At 37.3% G+C, this 10876-nt stretch overlaps 1 protein-coding gene across 1 annotated transcript; it reads right to left on the reverse strand.

The window, feature by feature from the left end:
* Positions 1-7456: 7456 nt before the first annotated feature.
* Positions 7457-10628, reverse strand: LOC145137767 (WEB family protein At3g51720-like). The gene is made up of 3 exons (XM_079071905.1): positions 10227-10628; positions 8525-9341; positions 7457-8266 (listed from the first exon to the last, which is right to left on the reverse strand). The coding sequence occupies exons 1-3, from the start codon at positions 10401-10403 to the stop codon at positions 7749-7751; spliced, it is 1512 nt and encodes a 503-aa protein (XP_078928031.1). The 5' UTR covers positions 10404-10628; the 3' UTR covers positions 7457-7748.
* Positions 10629-10876: the final 248 nt, after the last annotated feature.

Consider the following 10876-nt stretch of genomic DNA (forward strand, 5'->3'; position numbering starts at 1 on the left):
GTCTTCTTCCAAAGCTCACCTACACATGCATTCTCAACCATGTCGAAATCAGGCCCATTATCCTTTTTGTAAAAATGAGGGCTCCCATGGTCATCCTCATCATTATCAGTATCCTCATCCTCAGCCCCATGGTCATCCTCATCGTCATACCCATGCCATGTCTCAACTTCCTTAATTAGTCATGCACCATCAATCACTTCTTCTTCTATGTTATCAATGACCTTTTCTTTGTGTTCATCCAACCATTCGTGCATGTTACTATTACCAAAATGGTTTAAATACATAGGGAGTATAACACTATATTCATAAGTAATTGCTATAAGTCGGCATAATCCATCTCATTGCTAATTAAGGTCAAACCTTTTGGAAAATCAATATCAGGTTGACAGTAATAGAGCTTCACACACTTTTCTCCAGTGAACCTTTCGATGAACGCATAACACTTGTCCTTGTCCATGCTTGCGAAATCGACGTTCGACAACCTCTGAGTAATCCCGCCAGTGTAGCGTATGGGGTATTTGGCAACGATTCCTAGGAAGTGCACATCGACTTGGATGAATACGAGATCCATGTTAGAGGTTTGAGGAGAAGGAAACAATTAGGGTTTACCAGAAGAGATGGAAGTTGTGAACCGTCGAGGGCAAAATGTCTCTTTTAAAAAGCGTACAACTATGTGAACAGTAAATACATAATATACATCAATTGTTATGTGACATTAATTAATGACATGACAATCAACGAAGGACACAATCAACACCCTATATGGTATTTGTAAAACAGGTGGCCAAACTATGACCGACTGACCCCTTCAAAAATGAAATAATGACGTAATCGACCCGACAAAATATAGTTTGTTCCATTGTAAAACCTTTAAAAAAGTTAAGTGACTAAAAGGATCAAACCTAGAAAACTCATAGACATATGTGCCATTTTCCCAAATCAATAATAAAATAACTAAAATCACACAGTATATGAAAAATAAAACATAATAAGGTCTAACAAACAAATGACAATTAACAAATATAGAGAGAATAATTCTGAAGAGGATGATTAAAAGAATCAATGCTCCTAAATTAGTTAAAAGTTTCCTATTAAAGTGAGTAAATGATGAATTAGAATTGATTACTATTCTCGTAAAAATCCGTACATTCTTTCGCTCCAAAGCTCTAGATCCTTATCAAGTTTTCACCATGTTATTTACATATGTGGCTGATACTTCACAACAATCAATTAGGTTATTTGATGAAGCGCTTCTGCAAAATTTGTTTGTTCATCCAAACGTGGTTATAATAGTTGTCAAAAATGCAATTCGTACTACAGAGCGAGATTCGTCTACCCTTTGCATTATAGCTTTCGGTATTCGAATAACAAACTTTGCAAATAATAAAATTCTTATCTAATAGGTTGCAATCACAAAAAAAAAATCCTATATCCTATTACGGAGAATGGATCATCCGATCCATTAAGCCCATCTAGATAGATTTAATCACGTTGTAAATGTTTAATACATAGTCAAATTGTATAGTCAATAAATCCTATGACTTCTCCTGTAAATGTGGTTGACCACAACAGTCTAATCAGCCTATATAAGGCGTGTATCTCATTCAGTAATATATAACTCAAATCATTAATCAAATACCTTTATATGGTATCAGAGCTTCAATAGCTCCTCTGATCCCTAATCGATCCAAATCCCTTCCGCTCCAATAATCCACAATGCCTATCATCGAAGTCACAACACAAACACACTTCCCAATTAAGCTCAATGCCACAAACTTTCCAGTATGGAGAAAGCAAGTTATGGCCACTCTAATCGGCCTAGGTCTCGACAAACACGTCGACGGTTCAGAAGAAGCACCAGCCAAAACTCTCGCTGGTGATGCCATAAAACCCAATCCAGATTACCGCCCTTGGTACCGCCAAGATCAGATTCTTCTTGGTGCTCTTCTTGGAAGCTGTACTGACACGATTCAACCTATTGTTTCCTCCACTGAAACATCTCGTCAAGCATTCAAAAGACTCAATGACAGCTACGCAAGTGTTTCTCGATCCCGTATTATATCTCTCATATCACGCCTTGCTAATAACCCACGAGGCTCTCGACCGGTTGCTGAATTTCTCAACGAGATGAAGACTATTTCTGATGAGCTGGCCCTAGCTTAAAGCCCAATAGAAGAAGAAGACTTAATTGTTCATATACTGGGCCAACTCGAAGAAGATTATGTCCACATTGCCGCTGCCCTAAAAATCATAGATACATCCATTACGTTCCCTGATTTATTCGACAAACTTGTGGACCATGAAAGAACCCACAAAGACACTCAACAACCATCGGTCATCACCACAGTCAACAATACCCAGACACAACAATCTCGATTCACTCCTAGACAGAACAGTGACAATCGCTCCTTTAACAGGTCAAACAATGCCTCTGGTAACAGGTTCAATCGCTATCAAGGTTCTCCTAATGGTAACAATTTTTCTCCTCGAGGTAATAGGAACTCTACCTATTGCCAATATTGCAATATTCCAGGTCATGATACAAAGGAGTGCAGAAAGTTAGCAAGGTTCCTGAAAGAGAACAACATCACTATTTCTATGAATGCATCCTCTCCAACGGTCAACATGACCACTGCCGGCTCTACAGCCCCAACGCCACCTTGGATGTTTGATTCAGGGGCCTCCCACCATGTGGCATCCAACCCTGCATCGTTCCACACCTTATCGAAATACGGCGGACCTGATGAGATAGTGCTAGGAAACGGTACAAATCTCTCTATCTCTCACACTGGTCAATCTTTCCTTCCCACCCAATCACGTCCTTTAAACTTACAAAATGTCCTATTCGTTCCTAAATTACGTAGTAATCTTGTGTCCATTGCTAAACTCTGTAAAACTAACCATGTTTCTGTTGAATTTTTTCCCTATCATTTTGTTGTTAAGGATCTATGCACGAGGGCGTGCCTAATGTGGGGAGTGAACGTCAATGATGTCTATTATGCAGCTATTCGATCTCTTCGCAGTTTTCCTCAAATAAACTCGGTCTCAGCTTCATCTGGATCGCTTATTTCTTGGCATCACAAGCTTGGCCATCCCTCCATCAAAGTCCTCCAACTACTTCTCAAAAGCTTAAAGTTAGAGTCTCCAAAAATATCCACTAGTTCTTTTCATTGTGATGCATGTTCAGTTAATAAAAGTCATAAGCAACCATTTGGTAGCAATTCTTTCACCGTCTCGAAACCATTAGAACTTGTCTATTATGATGTTTGGGGTCCTGTTCAAAAAACAAATGATGGTTATGTCTATTATGTTATTTTTGTTGATTTTTACTCTAAATACACATGGCTCTACCCAATGAAAAAGAAATCCGATGTCTCCATTCTATTCCCTCAATTCAAGACTCTTGTCGAAAAATATCATAATACACCACTCATCTCTCTATTTACTAATAATGGGGGAGAATATATTGCTCTCACAAAATATCTTCAAGATCAAGGCATTTCTCACTTTACTACTCCTCCCCACACCCCAGAACAAAATGGGGTGGCAGAAAGACGCCACCATCATATTGTGGAGACTGGTCTTTCCCTTCTTCACCATGCTCAACTTCCCCTCACCTTTTGGTCTCATGCTTTCCAAATAGCAGTTTACCTAATAAATCGCTTGCCTACTTCCATCCTTCACCACATATCTCCCTATCAACAACTCTACAATACCTCACTCACTTACACTAAACTTAAACCTTTTGGCTGCTTGTGTTATCCATGGTTAAGACCCTATGCTGCCACTAAACTCCATCCCCGATCGGCCAAGTGTATCTTCTTAGGATACTCTCCATCCAAATCTGCCTTCAAGTGTTATGACCCATCAACCCACAATCTTTACCATTCCAGACACGTAGAATTTATTGAAACAATTTTTCCGTATCACTCCACCTCACCCTCCCTGTTACCTAATACCGATGACTTCCTCACAGATAATACCACCATGCCTCCAACACACCAACATACCTCTCGGATTCTTCCCGATGAACCTCCTGCCACTGCTCCGGAAAACCCACCTGTCACCATACCTGCCAGCCCCGACGCTGCAACCCCATCCACTCCTACTGACCCACCTACAACCCCATCCCCTCCTCCATCACCTCCCTCCCCGCAACCTCAACCCTTACCTACAATCAATCTTCGTACCAGCCCTTTTCCACCACCACGAAACAGAACCCGCAACTCCAAATACTTCAATAATAACCTTATTAACACCACCACTCTCCACCCTATCCCCACTACTATTGAACCTACCACCTACACACAAGCCTTAAAAGACTCACATTGGCGCCATGCTATGGATAATGAATTCAATGCCCTTATACAAAACCAAACTTGGGAGCTTGTTCCCGCCACCTCCCATACACCAATTGGCTGCAAGTGGGTGTTCCGAATCAAACGCAAACCCGATGGTTCTATCGAAAAATACAAGGCTCGACTTGTGGCTAAAGGCTTCCTTCAAAAATATGGAAAAGATTACTTTGACACTTTTAGCCTGGTCACTAAACTCGTCACCATTTGTACTATACTATCCATTGCCTTATCCAACAACTGGCCACTACGACAACTTGATGTCAATAATGCCTTTCTTCAAGGCACTCTCAATGAGGAAGTCTATATGACCCAACCACCTGGCTATACCGATCCACAATTTCCAAAACACATATGCAAACTCAAGAAATCAATCCATGGCCTTAAACAAGCACCTAGAGCCTGGTACAATGAGCTTACCTCCTTTCTGCTCACCTACGGTTTCAAGAAATCGTCTTCCGATGCCTCACTTTTTATCTATCACTCCAACAATATCATTTGCTACTTCCTAGTTTACGTTGATGATATTGTCCTTACTTGCAATAATTCAGCCTTTTTATCCTCCTTTATCACAACTCTCAGCAATAAGTTATCTCTCAATGATCTAGGCATGCTTCATAATTTTCTTGGTGTTGAAGTTATTCCCACTAAATCCGGTTTGTTCCTTTCCCAACATCGTCATATCCAAGATGTTATCACCTCATTTCACATGGAAGGTGCTAAAGATGTCACAACCCCTCTAAGCACTTCGGATCCCTTAACACTTCTTGATTCCACTCCAACACTTGATGCTACTCCTTATCGAAAACTCGTTGGATCTCTTCAATACCTAGCTTTCACCCGTCCAGACATCTCCTTTTCCATCAACAAACTCTCCCAATTTATGCATGCTCCGCGTCAGTCTCACTGGCAAGCTCTTAAACGCCTACTTCGTTACCTCAAAGGTACCATCCATTATGGTCTTTTCCTAAACCGTAACTCTCCTATCACTCTCACAGCTTTTTCGGATTCCGATTGGGGTGGTGTGCACGATGCGGGTCGCTCTACTACTGCCTATATTCTTTATCTTGGATCTAATATTGTCTCCTGGCGCTCTACCAGACAAAAATCTGTGTCAAGATCGTCAACTGAGGCAGAATACAAGGCTCTCGCTAATGCGGCTGCTGAACTAACATGGTTGAAAAACCTGCTGCAGGAACTGGGTATTATCATTAACACTACACCTACTTTATTCTGTGACAACACAAGTGCTACATATGTGTGTGCAAACCCGGTTTATCACTCAAGAAGGAAGCATGTGGCTTTGGACTACCATTTTGTACGTGAACAAGTGACTGCTGGTCATCTTCGAGTCCTCCATGTCCACTCTGAAGATCAACTAGCCGACATGATTACCAAGCCTCTCTCTCGAGCTCCTTTTCTTCGAAACAGGTCCAAGATTGGTGTCTCTGACGGAGCCTCCATCTTGCCGGGGCGTATTACGGAGAATGGATCATCCGATCCATTAAGCCCATCTAGATAGATTTAATCACGTTGTAAATGTTTAATACATAGTAAAACTATATAGTCAATAGATCCTATGACTTCTCCTGTAAATGTGGATGACCACAACAGTGTAATCAGCCTATATAAGGCGTGTATCTCATTCAGTAATATATAATTGATATGTGCATATCTATACATATATTTTACATCATATCTTAATACTTTTAGCTATAATTATGCATATTATAGAACAAAAGGTACTTATTATGCTTAATATATGTTATGTAGCATAAAGACATTCTCGGGAGCAATATGGAAGCTAGAAGCAGGAAAATACGAGCTTAGACAAGAAGAAAACACAAGAAGGATGTTGCTAGACAGCTTGACCCCTCGTCTGTATTTTGACCATATCTCATGACTCGTAACTCTGATTAAGGTGATTCAAAATGATATGAAAACTAGACAAAATTCCGGATGACTTTCCGGTTTTGAGAAAAGTCGATTTTCAACCACCACGACGTGGTGAATGGAATCTTTGCGATTTGTGACGCTGGCTTGGAGAATACGGGATAAACACGAGGACCACGGCGTGGTGCCTTTACCACGTCGTGGTGGCCAGATTTTAGGCAAGTATATATATCCGAATATTATGACGAATTGGGAGACTTGGAGGTGACTTTCTGGACAAGCATTACGAAAAATAACCTCTGGAAAACCCTTAGAAGAGGAGGAAACGATTGGAGCTCAAGATTTGAAGAGATCTAGAAGAAAACATCAATTTATTCGGTTTGATCATGTTTATATTTATCTCTATTGAGTTTTTGTGTTTGATTTCTACCATGAGTAGCTAAATTTAGCTACTCCTGTTTAGCTAGATGAAGCTTCAACTTATAGATTAGTTTAATTAATTATGGATTTGACTTGTTGGTATTGTGCTTGTGTTTGATTGTTAATACCTAGCATGCTAATATTTGGTTGTTTAGTTGCTTGAATTAATGTTCTGTGTAGCTTAGTGATAATTAAATTACATGAACATGACACCTAGTGATTTAGTGAATATTGAATTGCTAGAGCTAGGATTGACCTAATCTTAGATAAGTGATTGAAGTAATTGAATTTAGCTGTGCTGGAGAACATAAATTATGACCATAATTATGTTTGCATAATAAATCTTACATAGCCTATTCCTAATCCATAACTGATTCTGTGTTTGATTGTGTGTGACCATGCATAGTTTTACATGAATTAGTTAAATATTAGTAAATTTGGACTTAAATTGCTAATAATATAATATTAGGTAACCAACTTTGATAATCCATAATTGTTAGCTAGCCATAAAGAAGAAGTGGATTCGAACTAAACGGGAATGTTTTTAGTAATTGATTGAACCTTTGTTTAGTAATTAAGTTTATCTAGACTTGCAAAATTAGATAAAAACCTTTTTAATTATTGTTTGATTTTAGATTAATTTTGAGTAATTATTTTAGTTAATTGAATCTGTTCCCTGTGTTCGACCCCGACTTACTTTACTACACTACAATCCGACTAGGTACACTGCCTAGGTGCATATTAGTTAGTTAAGTTAGTTAGGTTATAAATTTAAAACTAGTAGGTACTTTTGTGCACATCAATAACTCAAATCATTAATCAAATACCTATCCTATACAACACACCATAACTTTGACCTCTTAGGAAAGTCAAACTCCATGCAATCATACTCTACACAAGTGGAGTCCGAACTATATTCCCGACATACCGACTAATTTTACCCCAACAAATGTTAGAACATTTCATAAATCATCAACACCCCAAATCAAAACCAAAAAACAAAAAAAAACCCCCACGAATTACAGAAAAAATAAATAAATAAAAAAACATATGCAAACACAAGGAAAAACTCCATTCAACCTACGAGAACCTCACGTTTAACGGTTCCGGAGTTTGCGGATTCAATTTCTTCTTGTTATGTTTATTTAAAGGTAACGATACGTGAATAAAACCAAACTTCTTCCTTTGAGCAAAGAACTGCTTATCAACCCGTTTTTCCTTTTCAGACTTTCCAGTGTCACGAAATATAAGCCCACTTTGCTCACGAAGCATTTCACTTAAAGATACATCATCTCTACGAGTTTGACTTTCAACATCCTCTCGAACCACTACGTTGTCTTGTAGGATCAATTTCCGACTCAATATATCACCAATCGAGACACTTGATCGCAATACTGGCCTCGATTCTGTGTTGATCATGTTTGAATCGTCCCCTATCAATGGGGCAAAGCCTCTAGGACCATGATATGGGTACGGGGTTCTGGTTTTTGAATTATTATTATTAGTTGATTTTGTGGGCCATGTTTCGTCTGATCTTCCACGAAAATACTTGGTTCTTGATTCGAGGTTTCTTCCGTTTGTAGTATCCGATCTAGGCCCTAACCATAAACAATGATAAGATATAAGTAATTTTATAGGGTCTATTTTGTTAAAAAGAACTGATACGTAGATAATAGTTTTTTTTTCATATATAATGTAAAATCCTATAAAAGAGATTGTTATGTATGAAAAAAAAAATATATTAGGGTATGATTAATTTTGTGATTAATTCATGTATGATTAATTCATTCCCTCCATGTTTGGTCAATTTTGTGAATATCTTAAATAAAGTTAAATTAATATAAGTTCGAGGTTACCAAGAGCCTCTTCGAGTGTCTTTCTTCGATACAAATTTTCGTTTCCTTCATTTTTCTTCCAAATTTCTTCACCTTTTTGAGCTTTTTGAGCGAGTAAAGAGTACTCTTCATACGAAAGCGTGATTCCTTCACGAATCGATGGCGTATCTTCATTTTCAGCTCGAGCAACAGCTTCCATAGCTCGTGCAGCTTCCTCCATCTTTTTAGCAGCAATCAACCTCATTTCCACCATTTTTATACTCAATTTCGTGTGCTCAATCTCCGACGTCGCCTTAATCACCTCATATTGCGCCGCTTCTTCCATCTTCCTAAACTGCTGTGCTTCGAATGTCAATTTTTTACAGAACCCATTTGAAACATCAACGGATTCTTCAATCACCCGTTTCGTTTCCCCATCTTTTTCAGCCAAATTCGACTTATGCGTTCGCAATTTCTTGTTCAACGATTCAACAGAAGTACGAATCATGGCGAGATCGGTGGTGGTTTTGTTTAGATTCGATTTGGCTTCTTTGAGCTCGGTTAAGATCATCCCGGGAGGCATTGGGATTGGGCATAATGTTAAAGTTTTTGCTGTTGATTGGTCGATCGGCGTCGTGGTTCCTGAATCTGGATTCAGATCTAGGGTTGTTGTTGTTGTTGCCATGATTGATGATGAAGTTTCTTTGATTAGGTTGAGTTTTAAACCCTCCATTACTCCTTTTGCGGATTCGAGTTCACGAAGAACTTCGAGGGTTTCTTGTTCTTTGATGATTAGTTCTTTTTCGAGTTCTGCAGCTTGCTTTTCGACTGTATCCATGTCGATTTCTTCAACATCTTGCTGTTTTAACGAAAGAAATGTCATTGAATTGATTTTGACTTTAAAAGTCAAATAAACCGACATTGATAAATTGTAAGAAAAATGTAAATAAAATAAAATATTAATAATAATATAAAGTATAAAGTTAACAAGTGGAAAAGATTATTATTTAATAATATAAGTTCTTTTCTATATCATATAAAATGAACTAATTATTTTAAAATAAGAAATGTCTAATTATTTTCTTGATCATGTCAAAATTAACCTCCTAAACTTTAATAAATTTAGATAATTATTAAATAATAAAATCCTTATAGTATTTAAATAGAAAAAAAGTGTTTACTTAATAATATAATTTCTTTATCTAGTCTGTATGTTTTTTATAATACGATTATAAATTAGGTGAAATGTTAGATTATGCATGATATTAGGTTTTTACAATTATGATTTATGTGGTGATATGAGTTAAATGTTTATGCATAATGCTTATATTCTTTTATCAATTTATGTAAAATATTTTAAGTTTTACAAATTTACAACAAAATTTAATTGCATTTATCAATTTATACAGCATTGTTTCAAACTTTTATCGTTCTTATATACAACAGACACAACAAACATGTTTTACCATATAAAAATAAATAAAATGTCACATATTGTGGTTAATAAAACATGTTTACATATTTCGTTTACATAAACTAGGAAGAGAACTAAATGTCTACAAAAAGATTTCAAAATTTATGAAAAAATACAATTTTTTTTTCATAATTTCGTATCGTGATCGATTGCTTCAACATTTATATTTTCATAATTAAAATAAACAAAAATCTCATAATTAAAAAAGCAAATCACTGTTGTGTTGTGAGCATGAGATCGATAATGATGAGTGTAGAGAGAGAAACTAACACCGGCGAGTCGAAGGACGTTAAGGGGAACCCACGAACCGCTACCGCCGAACCGAGTCACCGCCTCCTTCACCGACCCAAACGGCGGCGAAGTATCAATCTCAACCCTAGGGTTTATCAGCTTCCTGGTTTCTGAAATTGGGACAGAATTGTCAGAAACATGACTACTCTGGGCCATGTTCGAGAGGAAACAATGGCGGAAAAACAGTTATCAATGGAGAATTTACATAGTATGATTGGGATTTTGAAGGATTAAAAAGGGGGATTTGGAAATGAGGAAATGAGGAAGGTGGAAGAAGAAGAAAAGGGTAATAATGGTGTTGGGATTGTAAGATATGGTCCCTGGCGTTAATGGCGGATTGAGAGACTGTAAGTGAAAGCATGAGTAGTGGGGAGGGACAAAAGCGAAAGAAATGAAGATACGCGTTTAAAGTTTCTGCCTACTTTTCTTTATTTACCTTTTTTGTAAATCTTTTCTTTAAAATATTATTAAAACGTTTCCAAAAAGTCTTGTTTTATAAAGGTAAATAATAATCGTGTAATTTGAACACTAACAATGGTTACGATTCGGCTAAATTCAACTTCTGATTTGAATTAAGAACTGTTTATTATTATTATTATTATTATTATTATTATTATTATTATTATTAT

Source organism: Lactuca virosa, chromosome 9 (genome assembly GCF_052849685.1).
Source record: "Lactuca virosa cultivar CGN04683 chromosome 9, Lactuca_virosa_CGN04683_v6, whole genome shotgun sequence".
In the NCBI taxonomy this organism is placed as follows: domain Eukaryota; kingdom Viridiplantae; phylum Streptophyta; class Magnoliopsida; order Asterales; family Asteraceae; genus Lactuca; species Lactuca virosa.

Coding starts and splice junctions, on each gene's coding strand:
- LOC145137767 (XM_079071905.1), bottom strand. CDS start 10,403: ATGGCCCAGAGTAGTCATGTTTCTGACAATTCTGTCCCAATTTCAGAA. Junction 9,342..10,226: donor ACGTCCTTCGACTCGCCGGT/GTTAGTTTCTCT, acceptor TCGTTAAAACAG/CAAGATGTTGAAGAAATCGA. Junction 8,267..8,524: donor GACACTCGAAGAGGCTCTTG/GTAACCTCGAAC, acceptor GTTTATGGTTAG/GGCCTAGATCGGATACTACA.